General features: G+C 36.7%; 1 protein-coding gene across 3 annotated transcripts in view; it reads left to right on the top strand.

Moving 5' to 3' along the window:
- NTRK2 (neurotrophic receptor tyrosine kinase 2) overlaps positions 1-17,355 on the top strand; it is a 184,191-nt gene that overhangs the window by 78,929 nt on the left and 87,907 nt on the right. The window contains exons 13-14 of one of the 3 annotated variants that reach the window (XM_088535246.1): positions 220-288; positions 970-1,345. The exons of the other annotated variants lie outside the window; for them this stretch is intronic. Of the exons in view, the coding sequence (XP_088391372.1) occupies positions 220-288; positions 970-1,007 (107 nt within the window). The 3' untranslated portion in view covers positions 1,008-1,345. Of the gene's footprint in view, positions 1-219; positions 289-969; positions 1,346-17,355 lie in introns of those variants that run through there. 3 annotated transcript variants of the gene reach the window in all.

Here is a 17,355-nt window from a genome sequence, read left to right as displayed (position 1 = left end):
CCGGTCACAAAACTTCCCTTGACTTAAGGGAAATCAAGATCTGGCCCTGCATCTTGGGTTGTTTGGGGCGATGTGGAATGTTGATAAGCTTTCAGTTCTCTGTAAGCTTTCTGAACTTAATGAAGCAAGGTTAAAACAAACAAACAGAACTACTGGTGAAGTTTATGTTTGCAGGAACATAGTGCAACTCACTTCTTTTTTTTCTTCAAATGTCATTAGAACAAGTAATGGTGACTGTCAACAATGATGTACATAATAACTCAGCTGCATCTGATAACAACAGACTGGGTAAGATAATACTGTTCTAGGAAGTATTTATGATATAGAGTTAGATAATTGGATTTAATACAGGGGCAGACATAATTTTCTTTAAAGCTGTTATCTGTAAACTACGAGGTAACATCCAAAGGATAGGTACGTGTGTTTCCTCTTCATCTGGAAACAAAACATGATCTGGGAGCTTTTACTTGTGTTTTAATTTGCCACTTTTTTGGTTGTTATTTTAAGTTTCTGCTGATATTTGGAAACGAATCAATTAATAAGGTAATCACCTAGTATTTCTCCCAGTTCCACTCTTTTTTTTCCTCTCTTGAAAAGTCATCTGATATCATTAAGGGCAGCAATCTGTTTGGAGCAGGCAAAGGATATTAAGCACACAGATATAAGGTGTACAAAATACGGTTAGAACATACTACAAAATATTCATATTGAGCTGTAATGCAATATATGATGTGCTAAAGAGGAGTTACACACCTTATGCATTTTTAGTTAATTGATGAAAACCTTGTCCACAAGATATTGTCTTTTTCATAAAATCATGTTTTTTTTTATTTAATATTTCGTGTATGCTTAAAATGCACTTTATGTGTTTGATTGTCAAGTATTCATTTGTGTTTTATCTTTTGTATTAATTTTTCTTTGATTTTTTTTTAAAGCATGATTTCTCATATTTCATTTTGTTTCTTTTAGGTTTTGTTTTGTTTCATAAGATCCCACTGGATGGGTAAATGAAATAAGGAAAAGATGAGAGAGGGGCTGTTGAGCTTGTTTGTGGAAGTTGTATGCTGCACGCTAGGGAGTGGACAGTGTTCTTACCCAGTGAAGTGCCACCTCCCTTGGACTTCTCTGTTAGACATTCGTTCTGTTTGGAGAATTCTAGATGTACATTCAAATCTGTAGCTGTTTTTGCAACAGCAGGGCAAAGCTAGCCCTGAGGCAGCTATAAAACTCAAGAAGGTCCAGAAATAAGCTATCACACTGTTTTCTATCACCGTGTTCTTACTGTGTCTTCAAAATGACATTGAGATGAAATTATGTCACACTGTCTCCTCTGTCTATTTTTTCCTGTTTGACCTTAACTGGAAAAATGTTGAGTAAATAAATAATATTTATCAAAGGTGAACTGCAAAGTTGCTTTTATTCAGTTACTGTCTCTGCAAAACCCTTCCATATATGCCTAATTTAATGTGTATGTGTGAGTGCTTCAGAGAGAGTGCTCACATACTTAAATTTGTGTATATTTTCAGGATAGGGTTTAAAGTCCTAAAGCAGTAAATTGCAGACTTGACCCCACAAAGCTAATTTATGTATGTGGTTTCATAGACTTTGCAAGGAAGATTATGAAGAGTATGCATTGTATGCAGAAGGCGAGTAATACTGTGCGTTAGTCCTTTTGGGTTTTGAATCGGTGCCATTGCTTCAGTGCTACTCATCCAGTTAGACCATGCTTATTCAACATAATAAGTCTTTAAGTTTGGATAAGTGTACAAATCGTTTGTAAGCTGAAATGCTCACTCTGAGCCAAAAGCAAGAATAACAAACTCTACTATTGGTCTGTTAGACAATATACTCACAGGCTCACTTAACTGCCCAGAGAAGAGTACTGTAATGAGTAAAGCTAAGCAAAGGTACAAGGATTTTGCAAGAACAGGGACTACATTTAGGCATTAAGATAGGGTTTTCATTTTTGCACTGTTTTGCTGTCAGGTCTGGAATTTATACTTTGATCTTTTCAATCTAGGAAATTATTATAGAAAACAAAGGTTTGTTTTTTTAAGGTGAAAATAAGTTACAAAAACCAGTAGTAAAAGCCTGAGAGAGAACTGTGTCTTTTTATGCATTTTGAGGTTTGCTCTGATTTCAATCCTTACCGTAATACTTACATGAAAAGAAATATATATATATATATATTTCTTGCATTGTCCCTTCTGTGATTTCTTTTCATTATTTTTGCTTTTCACTTTCAGTCATTTACACTCTTCCACTGAAATATTCTCTTTCTTGCTGCAGTCATTTTCAGTATACACCATCCTTCTCTTTCTAAAGAACTGTATATTGTTTCTCTTTTTTCCTGGCATTTTTGTTCTTTCTCCAAAAACAAACTCTCTCTTTGCTTTTTGACAATACTAGTCCCTGACTAGTTCCTTACATTCTCTGAAGTCTCTCTCACATCCAAGTGTTTTCTTCCTGCGGTGCTTAAGTTTTGGGGAATATCCTTATTACTCAATAAATGTATCCACATTTGCATTCTTCTGGGACTATTTAGTAAGATATTTCTTCTCTATGTCACTGGAAGGGGAGTTGAAATTGCAGTGTTTTCTTCCCTTCTCCCAAATCTGTCCCAAAGATGTGTTCTCTTCCCCACACTAGAAAAAGAGGTCAGAGCTGGAAGCCTAGTGGTGGCCCAGAAACCATGGTGTCTATGGTCACCCTGTACATGCTGTAGCAATTTGGGGAGGGATGGCAGCAGTTAAGGATATTCATCATAGTCTCTGTTTGAAGTAGATGTCAAAAGTGTTCTGATGTTCCTCAGAAAAAAATATTAAGAATGTCTGCTTTTTTAAAAAATTATTTTTTCTTCTCTTTTTCACTTGCTAAGTTTGTGTGAAAGTGGTCTTATTTTGTAGAAATACTAACCTTCTCTTCTTCTTACTGATTCCCGTATAACTTCCTTTTACTTTTTCACAGACTTCTTACTTTTATCTCCCTCTGTTTAAATGATACTGAGCTGATTCTAAATCAATAATTAGATCAGCAATGTTTGTACTAAAGTCAGTGGAGTTGCATTAGGCATAAACTAGATGAAGAACAGAGCTTGACCCATTAGCCCAGATTGCAGTGTTGAATTTTGCTGGGACAAATTGCCAAATAAATGATGTGAGAATCAGATCCCATTTCTTCTGGCAGGGAAAAGACAGACTTGCAGAGCTGGAATTTAGTTGGTGATTTTTTAAGCATTTCATTTTTTAAAAGATAGTTCTTTCTGATTCATAATATTTATGTGCACACAAGTGGGCATACTTACTGATTTGGGATTTTACAATTTTTTTGTAACTTATTTTGTGGCACTTTGCAGTTCATCTTTAAGTTATAGGAGTAGGTTTGACCTTCAACTATTTCAGCATGTACTGACAGTATTTTGGATTTTATGTAATCATGGAGGTAACTTCAATAAACCACAACTGATTTATGCACCACTGGAATATATATATTTTTATATATATATATATATGTATAGTAGATTATCCTTCTTACATATTTTGTACTATATCCTTTATATTAGTCACTCAGTGCACTATTACTTGATGCAGATATTCACAGAAACTTATGGATTGCAGCACGTGATTTGTTACTAATCATGTCTTACTGCAGATGTTTAATCCTTGATGGAAAAAGATGACATACTCCTAAAATGCTTTCTTTTCAGTATGTGGACAGAGCCTCTTAAAGCTAAGGGGAGCTAAGCGTTTAATGGGAAATTGTAGTACCTGCTAGCTCCTGTTTTTCAGCTTGATTGTAAATGATGTTGCTTGTAACTGTAGAGATTCTGATCTGCCCGAATGGTGTTGGTTTACAAAGGGCTCAGCTAATTACCAAATTCCTGACCTATTTAAAATAAAATGAGACTCAAACTAAGAATTATGCAGGAACCATTAACATGGCAAAAGTTGCTGAATGTCCAGGATTTGATACTAAAAAGCTTTTATACTGTTTCACTCAGCAATAAAAAAGTCTATCAAACATTTAAAGAGAGAAGTCTTCTGTTTTTTTTTTTTATTGCTTTTTTTGTTTTTATGTTCAATTTTGAGAGACATGAGTAAAATAAAAGCATATTTTGAGTATTTGTTTAGAAGGGTTTGTTTATGCTAAAATTGACTTTGAATTGAAGCTCAATACACTGGGAGAACAACTGAGATTAGCAGCTGGGCTGTTTGACAGGCAGGTGAGCTGGGTGACTCACGTGCAAGAGCCTTGGGGGTAAGTTTTGTATGAATTCAGGTCTTTCCAGTAAACATATTCCTGCTGAATTCAGAGGAGGTTGACCACAGGCCAGGCCTACGTGGCATGTGGCGTCATAGCCATAAGGCAGCGATCGGTGCTGCTCTGCCTGTAGGCTTTTCTCATGGGAAGGCCTTGAGGCCAACATCTTTTCTAGCAAGAGGGTGTCTGAGTATCTCAACCCATGCAAGGTGCTCAGCAAGCTTTTCCCCCCACTCTATCAGCTGGACCTCTCCCATACAGCAGTGAAGAAAACTATTCGTTTCAGCAGGAGCAAGAGCCTTTGGGACAGTGGACATTGCCACGAATATCTGTGGACAGCTATTTGGAAACGATTCCACTTCAGATATTTCTTGCAGGATTTTTGACTGTGAGTAGAAGGACCAAAAAAAATATCCTATGGCACAGATATTTTCTAAAAACAGCTCTTCAAAGATCAAAAGGCTTATGAAATTTGCCATGCAAGAGTGACTTATACCTTCCTCTTGCTTCTGCCCACAGCAACATTCATGCAACAGTCCAATTTGGCCATCTGTGACGTGCTGACTATTAATTGTCAAGAATTGACTGTTAATTGTCATCAGTGCTTGATTGCAGCTATTCAGATGTTTAAAAGGTTGCAAATGGTTTATAAAGTTGGAAATGGTTATCAAGTGAAGAAGAAATGTTTTATTTCCACACCTTTTAAATTCAGACTTCCATTTTCTGTTGCGTAATAAAAATTGGCGGAATTTGAAAGTAATGTATAATTTGGGGAAGTGAAGTATTTTGTTCAAGTTCATTTCAAAAAAAAAAAAACTTAAAAACTTTTCTAAAACTTCTTTCTTTTTTAGTACTTTCTTCTTCTTCCTCATAGTTCCCTTGCTGTTTTATCTTCTATTGGAATTTCAATTGTTTTGTCTTTCTTTCTCTTCTGCTCTTGAAAGCATCATATGCCCTCCTTTTTCATGTGCTGTGAGCTCTCTTGCATAGAGTACCAATGTGCATTTTAAAGGTTTTACTCAGGTCTATGAATACCCCTTGGAAGGGCTTTGCTGTGGTTCTGGGCTGGCCTAATGACACCCATAGCTTATAATGCAGTCCCACATTATGTCAGATTTAGCCATCCGATCTTTGCAGCAAGGTATCGTGGATGATTGGAACTGTTGCAGACTTCCAATACAGCATTATAGGGAGCAGAGGGAACACTGACATTGTGTATTTCACATGTTTCACTGCTCATTTCATTGTCCCACTTTTGTTGAAGTGGCCATGCCCAAATTTTGGAGATGATTTCTATTTTTTTTCTGTTTCCTTTTGGTCATTTAGATATAATTTGCTGTGAACGTAGAAGTGGATTCACTAAGGGGAAGTAGATGCAGCTGTTTTCTTATTCAAGTGTATAAGTTGAATCATCACATTTCTGTAGAAGAAGTTGCAGTCTTTTAATCAAACATCAAAATTAACTGGAAGATATTCGTATTTGGACATTAATTATCTTGTTCTTTTTTTTTCCTCAGAAATTCAGCCATTCATCATAAAAGATACACTAAAAGCATCCACATTAGGGTGTCTATTTCTTTGATATGGACATGCAATCTGCTTTTAATGTTAATAACAGCTGATAGCATCCTTCCAGGATTATATATATTTTTGCAGCTGCAAGGAATAAGCGTGGTGGGTAGGCACGTGCCTTGGCCTGGAGCAGAGTCACAGACAAGACTGAGCCCAACCGCTTTCATTTCAAAGAGGGCAATCCCCTGGGTTCCCTAGAGGCAGCAACTCGCAGCAGTGTTACTAAGCACATTATGGCTCAATTTTAAATAAAATGCTCCCCTCCTAAAATACACATTTTTACTGAAGCTTCTCTGCTTGGCTGCAATGGCAATAACTACCATGTAGGATTCAAGATAATTAGTTGATCTCCAAGAAAGCAGTGGATGAAGTCATGCTTTTCTTTCTTGATGGTTTTGATTTTTCCTTGGTGTGAGTAGTATAGGGCTCACTCCTTGGGCATGTGCACAAAATAGAATTTCTTTCTCCAGAATATTTTTAGACAACTATTGCACTGATATTACTGGATTACTAGTGTTTGAGCAGAAGTGAGCTGCCATGCCACTAAGCAAACCTGAAACATTAGGCTTTGGTAAATGCACTTGAAATTTCTTCCTCTGTGATTCAGAGTCCTCAAAGTACCATACTTTTGCTCTTTCTCAACTTAGTTTCATCTTAGAAACACTGAGAGGACCATGCTGTTTGCATCAAAGTGTAGAACTTAAAAGTGCTGTGTAAATGTCTATTTTTTCTCATGTTGAAAAAATATTCAACATGATAGCATGAAAGTTCATTCTAATGTAACATCCTTAAAAAAGAGAGAAAAAAGAAGAGAATTTGTGGTAATCCATCAGCATATGTTAGCTCCCTCTCTGTCCTCTCTAACTTTTCCTGTTAAAACTGTTTTTTATATTTCTCCTAAATTATTGGCAATTGTAGTTTCTATTTCTAAGTACTGCTATAATAGTTTAGACAATCTACACTTACAAACAAGTGTACTTGATAGCTTGGTACTTCTTTTCAACAGGACGATAAAGTCTTATTAAGTCATTATCATGATGTCTTTCAATCCCTGCAAATTGCTCATGTCTCGTATTTTGTTAGTGATGTGCAATGTACTGGAGAATTTGCCAATCACAATTTTTCATCTGCTATCAATTATTAAAAATCTGTCTGTTGTTGCTTTTGCTTCATAAGAAACAGTTAGACTCAACTTCCTTGATTTTTATATACTTTAATGTCATCTTGAATGGCATAAAACTATTTAACCACTATTTAACCTATTACTATTTGTTATTATTCACTATTTTAATTACTATTTAACTACTTCTTGCTTACCTCCCTCCCCCAACCTGCACACACACTTTGAGGGATAAATTTTTCTATTTAAATTAACTAATATATGTCTAATGTGTACATTCAATCAGGTATACATGTATCCCAATCAAATGACTATTTTTTGAACTTTTGGATGTAAAACAGCAATTTTTATATTTCGAGGCCTTCTTCATACAACCAGAACTTTAAGTAGAAAAGATTTGCTGGTTGGATATAAGAGCAGATTAAGTTGGTTTTTCAAATGATTTTTGAGAAAAAAAAAATGCTGTGATTTGAAGATGTGTTTTGTTTTGGGACTTTTGTTTGCTGGGCTGTTTTTTTTTCTTTTTTTTTTTTCTTTAATAAACCAGTTGTATTATCAATGTTGAAACAGTTATGTTGCAACTTATGTGCAAGTGGGTTTTTCGTTTGTTTGTGTTGTTTTTTTTCTTGTTTTTTCCTTTTTTGCCCTTATTTTCCCATGGATTTGATTGCTGTATTTGGAATTTAACACATGTGGGTATTGCATTATATGTTCTCTTGCTTGTTTTTTTTCCATTCCGAGAGAACAGAGCATCTCTGAGGATTTAAGTAAATCTGTTTTATAAGTCCGTTGTGAACTTCTAATTTTTCATATATTTGGCACAGCAGTGATGTCACATAGCATATTTTGCACAGATGCTTTTCTCTCTCTCATGTAAAATGTGTTATTGACAATTTAGAGGATCTTCAGGTTATGAAACAAGTTTGATACAAGAGCTTTCAAATTGGCTTAAGATAAATTGTGTTGGAAATGGGATGTATGGAATATTTTTTGTAGAGCTGAGAGTGTATTGAATACTTTAATATAGGATTTGCAGTCTAACAGGAGTTCAAGGCAAATTATTTAAGGAGAATGAAAAATGCAACTGAGACACTTCCCATGATTAGGAAGCAAACAATATTAAAAGTAACAGAGAGATTTAAAATGTTTTTGATTTTAATATTCAAAATCAGTGTGGAAAAACAATAATAGTTTTATTTTGAATAATACGAATTGAAACTTTAAAAATTCCTGTAAAAATAAAGCCTTTATTTTTTTTTTCCTTTTTAAGAAAAGAGATAAATACAAATCAGGAACAGGTGCTTTAAAAAGCGCAGGTATTTGTATATTAAGAGACTGTGATTAGTATTTCCAATTTCTTCAGTAACATATTGCAAGAATAAAAAGTTAATTTCAGAGATTACTTTAGGATTCAGTTACTATTTTAAATGTGAATGAATTTAAGTAACACCCTTCAGATTAAGCAGTTGACATTTCTTTCTACATTATGTTTCTAATCTGGTTCAAGGAACAAAATTAACAGGTTATTGGACATTACAGTTTCATGAGGAATCATAAAATTATGATTTCTCACAAAACTATGATTACTGATTACTCTAAACAGAAAATTGCAATTCAGAGTTTGTGACAATAGAATAAAGCTAATATCAAGAACAGAAAGGTGTACTTGAAAGAGTACATGATTTTGGATTAGTTTTTGTTTGGTGCACAAGGTGAGACTGTCTTTGGCATGAATGGCTTGCTTTGGTAATTAAAAAAGAGTAGCTTATAATCCACTTGTTCCCTTTATGCCATTTGCTTCTCTACTGCAGTTTGAGAGTTCACAGTTTATTCTCTCAGTCCTGATAATGTCATTATTTTGTCTTGGCTTCAGATGGCAGACTTCAGGTATCATTCCTGATACAGAATATATATACGTGACAAGTGTAATCAGTAAAATCCAAAATCCAAAATGATAGCTTGGACTATATTTGAATACAGATTTTACAGTGCCTTTTCTGTACCTGTGCGGTTTTTTTACCTCATGAAAGTGCCATTCTGTTCACACATCCAAATCAAGCAGAGGATTCAACAGGATATTCTAGCAATGGTGCCATCTCAACAGAGATAAACAAAGTGAAAATATGCGAAAATGTACTGGGAATTCTATATTGATGACACCACGGATTATATTTCCTCCATAACTTGCTTAATAGCTAATATTACGTATAGGAAGGAAGAAAAGAGAAACTAGTGGATCTCTTTGAGACTAGGTGGGCAACTAACTAATGCAGCTTCCTGATGACTAGTGTTATCCCACTAAAGAGTCACCTCCCTTTCCCATGCAAGGGTTTTAGCACAAGTGCACTGTGCATAAAGCGTTGAAGTCAATGATGCTTCATTCCTATCTCAGGGGTACAGTCCAGTAAAACAACTGGTGCTATATCAGGCCTTGCACAAGGTCTGGGTAGTTCTTTAGCTCAGAGCTGTGCTGGGTTTTCATAATGTCTTTACTCCCCTACAAATCCTGGAACAGACCTTGCTCTCTAAAACAGATATCCTCTTGTGGTTTGTAAAGATGTGTGCTACAGAACTACTTTTTTGTTGTTGTTTTTTGATTTGTTTTCTCTCTTTTTTTTTCTCCTGTTCCCTGATGGGGTCTTTCCAGAGGCTTAGGTCAGAGCGCGTTGGTTGTCTCACACTTTCCTGCCACAGAGGGTGTAGAGTGATGGTCTATATGGCTAAGCACATCAGAAATTCACAGTGGAAATGTAGCCATTGAATGCATAGAGTCCTAAAAAGAAAGGGTACTTTGCTTCACCTCTATTAAATGTCTTTTAAGATTCATAAGAAAGTCCAGGGCTGCAGGTACCCATACAGCTGACTGTGAACACTGGAACAAAATGTACAGTCTTGACAAGTCTGTATTTTGCAGGATAAAAACATTTACATGAAATTCTGTTGTCATTCAGAATGTAAAAATCACTATATCTTTCTCTAAATATTAGAAGAAAATTAAAAGTCTGAGGGAAAAAGAAATTGATTTCTTCATGATTGACCCTACTCTGATTTTTCTATTAATATCAGGTGATTACATGCCAGGAAAAGGAAGACAGTTCCTCTCTCAGTTATATGTTTTATAAGCCTGAAATAATTTCATGGTAGTCTGGGATACTGACTGTGCAGTAGTAGAAGTGTCTGCCTACCTTGGTGAAGTCCATCTCCTGGGTAGCAAGTAACCCAGTGATGTCTCAGTTCCTGATGTCTCAGTTCCTGATGTAAACCCTGATGGGTTTACAAAGGCTTCTGCTCTATAAGCATTAACTCTGATATTATTAAATATTCAGTGTGTGTGATGGTTTTTAAATAGAGCCTGAATCATGTACTCCATATTAGTTTGCCCAAGAGAATATGTATCAAAGCCAAGTAAGTTCACTATGAATTACCTGAATGTTTCCTCCCTGAAATAACCTGTAAGCATGTGAGGTATGTGTTTTGAAGCAGAAGGCTTTGAGGACAACTTTCTGCTTGCAGTGTGGTATTGAAAGATATCCTTTCCAATATGTCACTATTAGTTTTCCCTTGAGAGTTAGCGTAGTTTCTTACCGGATAAAGAATCACTTTTTATCACTCTTAGTTATTTTTCAATTAAAAATAATAATAATAAAAAAGAAGTTCCATGTGTTCTTGAAGAGAATGGAAAAAATGTATCATAACTTTTTCCTTTCTGAAGAGGATGACCACTTTCTGTTACCTACTGCTTTTTCATATTCAGTTGGAGTCCAAATATACATATAAACCTATTGCTCATAAAGTAGAATCCACTGAGATCCAGGTGGTGTCGTTACACTAGTTTGGAGGTCATAGCACTGGGTCTAGGAGATCATGCTCCTAACTGTAGAGCTCCAGCACTTCCTTTTACTCCTGGGTTCTGGTCGGAACTTTGCCCAATCTGAGAGCTTCTGTAACACAAGATAACTTGTAGATAGCCCACAAACTAACAGTTTGTACAGTGATTGCCAGGGGACAGATACTCATGCCAGGAAAGGGCAACCTTTGGCAGACTGAGTAGAGATGCTGAGGATTGATGGCAAGGAAAGCTGAGTTATCCTGTCATTACAAAGGATTTGATTGTCTCTGTGAGGAGGGAAAAAATTCAGAAAGATTTCAGAGGGCTTCTCCCTAGCCCCCATTTGGAGGCACCCAGGCCTGCCTCAGGTGCTGTGAATCAGGCTACTGTAAGATTTATTTGTTTATGGAATATAAGTGTAACTTTAATTCACTGCATTTGTAAAGAATGCCATCTGCATGTTGCAAAGAGGATGCAAAGAACCTGTGCAGATGCTGGCTTGCTTACTTACCCCAGAGCCCTGGCTCTGACCAAAGATACAGTGCAACACCGTATCCCCCATAAAATAAATCAGGTGTGTTTATTCATCTGAGATTTTTGTCATCGCTACACTTACTGACACAAGAAATTGTGCTTGCATGTGGGGTTCTGCCTGAAGTCACAGCTTTCTCTTACTCAAGTAATTTTCTCTGCTTCAGGAGTCTAGGGAGGGCTATTTGCATAAAACATAGAAGTCGTCTCTAAAGAATATTTAACTGCTTTTATTTTACCAACCTGAAAATTTTTGTTGTTGCTACCTACAGATCAGAATTCCATCTGCACCACTCATACACATTATGATTCTCCCATATCTTTCTTTTATATTGCATTTATGTTTTGTGCCATGTGACAGTAAAATGATAACAGATCAATATAAAGAGCAGTGAATGTCTGCATGGGATGCAAAACCATGAGGAACGCAAACCAGTAGAGACTGAGAAAGGTATGAGTCAGATCCCTTAACCAATTCACATCAAACTAACTTAAATATTTTCCATTCCTTAGTACTAGTGCTCCCAGCTATTCAGGAATGCTAAATCTTAAAGCTTAAAATTCAGTCTCTGTGAACATCTATTGGAGTAAACAGCTTAGTTCTTGACAGACATTTAGCACAAAATGGAAGTGTCAGCAAAATGAAGAAAGTAATTTTAATTTCAAAATTGTAAGAGTTTTTTTTCTTTTTGGGGGGAGAAGGGGGGGAGGTTTGTCCACAATAGACAGATTCTGTATAAGATTTGTATTTATAGTTTTGCATCTTCTATGAAACAATCGTTTAGGAAATTATGTGAGTGTAAAGTTGTGCTACATATTACAGTTTTAGTAATATGTTACTAACAGTAATGACTAATACTGAATAAGTTTATATATGATATATACATCGAAATTTGATTTTGAACCTGATTTAGTGAGTTTAATTCAACAGAGCTAATTTGTTTTAAATCCAAAGCCTCAATATTCGGGTGTCTGAATTATTATTTAGTAGTATATTGATCTCTATTTTACAAGTGATGGTGCTTGCTAAGTGTATGTATTTTAATTAAACATTTTAAGACATATTCCTGGTTGTGAGTATTAATTACTTTTTTTAGCATTATTTACTTTGCCATTTGAAATCAAATTGGGGCCAGATAGCATTAGTGGTGATACAAAGTGTCAGAATTGTGTTGTAGTCTTATTCTTGAAGTTAACTTTCTTTTTTAAAATGACAGCTGTAACAAGTACTTATGTTATCCTTACTTCCTCATGAAATTTTAGATGGATGAGTTAGCATCTTACAAGCTTCTTTGTAGTTCAGGGTTTAATTTTTCCATCATTGTGTACACTGTTTGGATAATTGAGCTGTGTCAAGTTGTAATATCTCCATTCCTTTGGTTTTGCTATCATGCCATGAAAACATAAGGGGACTTGTTGGTAAAGTAAGAAATGATACTATCTTCTTAAACTGAATTCTGAACCTTTGGGAAGGTACACTGGAGAACAAAAGCATCCAAATGACTCAGTCAATGAACTGTGTATTTTTTAAATACATTTTTGTTTCCCCTGGATCAACCTGTTTCCAGGCACACTTCTGTGCTGTAGGGGCATAGATATCATGGGTGGCTTTAGCATTTTTTTGCAATAATGAGGATGTGGCAGTGCCCTTGAGGAGGAGGAGGGATGGCCGCAGTGCAGGGGAAGCTGGGCGCCCAGCCTTGCAGCGCTGCAGCCCCTGCGCATCCGTCCCTCCGCTGCAAACCCCGTGACTGCATCTGTGAAAGGAGGAAGATCACAGTCTTGCTCGATTTAATAGCCCCAGCTATTATGACCATTATGATGACCTAGCTAGTTTGCATTTACTTCTCTGGTAGCACCCGGCAAATTGTCCTGTCATTAATCCTCTCCCTGGCAAAAATCCCACTGACTTCTGCGGGAATTTGTTCTGAGCATGACCAGAGTCAGAATTTCAGATTTTGGTCCTATATTAATTTCTCGGCAAGAAAGAGAAATGGATTTTATAGATTTTCAGTTAACCATTAGGAGGGCATTAAACTGTCACTCTCTATAACATAATGATATAAATACGGGCAATTACCTTTTTGGCATTGCCTCTTGGGAATGATACATATCTATTACTTTAACCCATTCCTAACATAATTCATATGCAACTATATATTAGTGAGACTGCCTTTCAGTGACAGAACTAAATACCACAGCAGAACAAGACTTTGCCAAAAAGGATTTCATCATTCTTAATACAAAGACAGTGATCCTGATTCCACTGTCATTCATGTGGATTTTGCACTATTGTGAACTTAATAAATTGCTCTCAGCTGACATTCAGATGAAGAAAATTAGGCTCATGCTATTCCTGTTTCATTTTTTTCTGTTTATAGAACTGCAAGCTTTATATTTCATTTCACTCTTTTTATCCCATCCTGACATTTGATTTTGTTTGCGTTTTTGATAAACTAGTTAGTTGGTGCTTAGTGTATTACATTATCTTAAAAAAAAACAAAGCCTTGAAAATCCTTATATTATAAAATGACTAAGCAGTCAAAAAATCTTCAGAGAAAATGTGCTTTTGTAAAGATTGTGAAAATTAAGAATTTTCAGTTTATTGAAATTGTTGTATAAATGTGTTGACCCTGGAGCAGTAACCGTTAATTGACTGTGTTTCTGCAGTGAATTGTGATACTTGGATGTGTAATACTGATGTGCATGAAGTAAGGGCATGCATTTCTAGTGTGTGTGAGAAGCGCACGTGTCTGCCTTTTGCAGTCTCCTTCTCTGAGACACATTTGTATGTGACCACTGCAGGCTCCGATTTTGAATCCAGTCCAGTGCAAGAATATTGTGGCTGTATACAGTTCATTTTATTTTATTTTATTCTTGTCTGAAGACAAGAAGACTGTTTTTACAGATCAACTCAGAGATACACTAATTAGGATAGTTTATATAGTTTTCTACTTCAGTCAGTACCAGTGATCACTAGTGATCATCAGATGCAGGTAGAATTACAAAGCATTATAATGCAGAATTGTATTCTGTATTATAATATTTACCTCTAATGGCTAGAAATAGGGCCATATTAACAGATTCTTTTAGCAGTTCCTTCTTGAGAGTGTTTGGATTGCCATGTAATTCTATTCTGATAAATCTGTTGCTAAGAAACAGATTTGACTGATTTTTTGATAAAAGAGGAAGTGACACTGAGTACAAATGAGTGTCCCATAAAATTCTTGAGAGTAAGAAGTACTAATGCTATTTCATGGTAACATACACATTAGAGCATTGTAGAAGGCCATGCCCAGACTTGTGACCTGAATGTACGAAGTGTGTAAGGTGACAGTAACCTGCAGTTCATGTCTCCAAATAACTAAGATATTCAAGAAGATGGTAGAAAAAAAGAGGATCTTCAAAAAAAGGGGAAGCAATAAAGTGAAATGATTTAGCAGAAAGGAAGAAGCAATAAAACGAGCAGAGTGGACACATCAGAAAAAAAAATCATAGAATTCTTGTTAAAGGTCTCTGACAATGTAGAAATTATTTATGGAAATATTCAGCATCTTGAAGAGATATTGCTTTATGTAGAGCCCTGCAGAACAGAAACAACGATGCTTCCACTATTTCAGCAAAACTTTCTTGTTAGGTTTTGTGTTTGGCTTTATTACAAATGCATCCATTTTCAAATCTACTATAGCAAAACTGCCAGAGCTTGGTTTGTAGTACAGCTGCCTATGGGATAACAACGTGTCTGATGTGGTGCAGGCAGCTTTCAGCATGGGCCGCAGAGACAATTTCAAGCCAATTTGGCAGAGGAGAGGCGGCGGGAGGGAATCTCAAGGAGATGAGGCATCCTGTGACAGGGAGGAGGAGGAGGCTGTGAACAGCAGGAGGAGACCAACACCCAGACACAAGTCAGCCAATTTGTGGAGCTAATGACATAGTCTGTGAATGATGCTGCTGGGTCAGACTGAGTTTTGAAGTCATACTTTTCTATTCGTGGGTGCCCTTTGCTCTGCTGCAGTAATTGTTAAGTCTGCATATGAGGAGGATTTTAAATATTTGTATCATCATTACTTTAGGTTTTGTGCCTGAAAAAAGGGTTGTTGCTCTGATGCAGTTCTGCCCCTTTGGTCTAAAACTGTATTTGGCAGGGATGTTTTTGAAAGCAGTCCATTCAGCTCTCTTTCTTCTGAATTGTTTTTTTTTTTCAAATCACATCATATCGTTTGAGCGGTAAGTTCCCAAAGCTGATGTACCCAGGAAGATAGTGTAGTAATTGACAGGGACTGTCAATGGATGCATGGACTGTTAGTTCCTCAACTTCCCATGTCTTTCCAGGCATAAGTGTCTTGGAGTTTTTTGTTCATAGTATTTTTCAAGGATGAGGAAAACTTGAAGATGAAGAGGAGCTAAGCTAGGACTCAGTGCACAGACTCCTCAAACCCAACTTGAGAAATGAGATTATTAACCCTTAAATTATTTATGAAAAGCTTAGTGGAAAGAGATTGTTGAATTAAATAATTTGAAGTGAAATGCAAGGCAACAAGGATTTGGGCTGAATAATTATTTTTGCTTGATGCCAGCAAGTGCATTCCAGCTGATCTTTATTCTTAGATGATCTTTATTCTAAGATTTTTCATTACAGTATTTTTGAAAGATTGTTATTTTACGCATGCTTCTTGGATATGCAAATCTGCAGGTGGCTATAATGAATAGTCCTGGTGATCTATATTAAAAATGGTAAATCATTTTTTCTTTCCTCCTTTCTTTCACATTTTTTGCTCCCTGCATCCTTACATCTCTGGCTGTCATATTTTTACTGATAAATATGCACATCCCTTTTGCCTCAGATGTGTATTTTGATTGACCGCCAATAATGAGAGGCCACAAATTCATCATTTTTTATGACAGGATATATCATCTGAGTTGCACATAGTGCAAATGTGTGGGCAGCTTTATAACTACCCTTGTAGCTACGCTGTAACTGAAAGATGGTTGTAACTCTGGAGGGCTGTGGGGTGGGAGACTGGGACCAGCAGTCTGTCCTGAGTCCTGGCAATGTCTTTCACAAAGCTACAGCTTGTCCTACTGGGGACATTGGTGCAGAGCTCCTGCTGCTGCCTCCAAAAAGGGAAGAGTAGCATTATGCACCTCGCTGAAGACAAATCGTGAGGCTTTATTGGTTGTGGTGCTTAAGGTGTCAAAGATTCATACCAGATTGTGACCGTGAGATCTGTTACACAAATGCCTTCTGTTCTGGAAGGCAAGAGAGGGAAATGGGTGCCGCAGGCTGGCACCCTGATGGTTGGAATCTCTGTTGGGAGTCTGGCGTGGATGAGGGCAGCAGCAACCCTCCGCTTCCCTCTTCCAGAGATGACACTGGAAAAAACAGTATGCATTAGAGACTTTTGGCAGTTTTCCTACAGGGCTGCTCCATGCTGGAGAGGTTTTGCTGGTGAGCTACTGTACCAACCTGCCCTGGACCTTATGGCCCATGCACTCATGCTTGTGTCCTGCAGGCCGCCTGGGTTTCAGTGAGCGACATGCTTTGTCGTGGGAGCCCTCAGGAGATGCCAGGGAGTTTTCCCTAAATGGAAATCGCCGTTGCAGATATTGCGGCTTCTGGACTGTTCTAGGCTAGTGCGTAAAGGGATGCCTGCGTGCGTGTGTGCATAAAAATATAGATGAGTTAGCGCAAAAAAAAAAGGCAATTAATTAGAACTGACTGAGATTCTTTCACAATAGCACTCCAGAATAAAAATGAAGCAAACAAATATGCAGCTGTGACTCTCATCCATTCAGAGGAAAAACAAAAAGGCCTGATGAAGAACTTGAGTAGCTAAAATCTGTGCACAGTCATTTCAATGGAAATTACCCAGATTGCTTGTTCCTTGCTTTCTAGAGGAGTCAAGTATTTGAAATCAAAAGTTTTCCAGCATTCAAAATAAAAAGTTTTCTGGCAAGAAGAACATGCATTTTTGGAGAAAGGCATTTAAGTTGTGTGGCTGACCTTTTTATGCCTGGCAGCATTGAAAATTTAGTACTGTAA

This window comes from Tinamus guttatus, unplaced genomic scaffold, assembly GCF_059628265.1.
Source record: "Tinamus guttatus ecotype Peru unplaced genomic scaffold, ASM5962826v1 Tinamus_guttatus_pri_ptg000620l, whole genome shotgun sequence".
NCBI lineage: Eukaryota > Metazoa > Chordata > Aves > Tinamiformes > Tinamidae > Tinamus > Tinamus guttatus.
The sequence above is the reverse complement of the archived record's forward strand: the minus strand, read 5'-3'. Positions and strand labels throughout refer to the sequence as shown.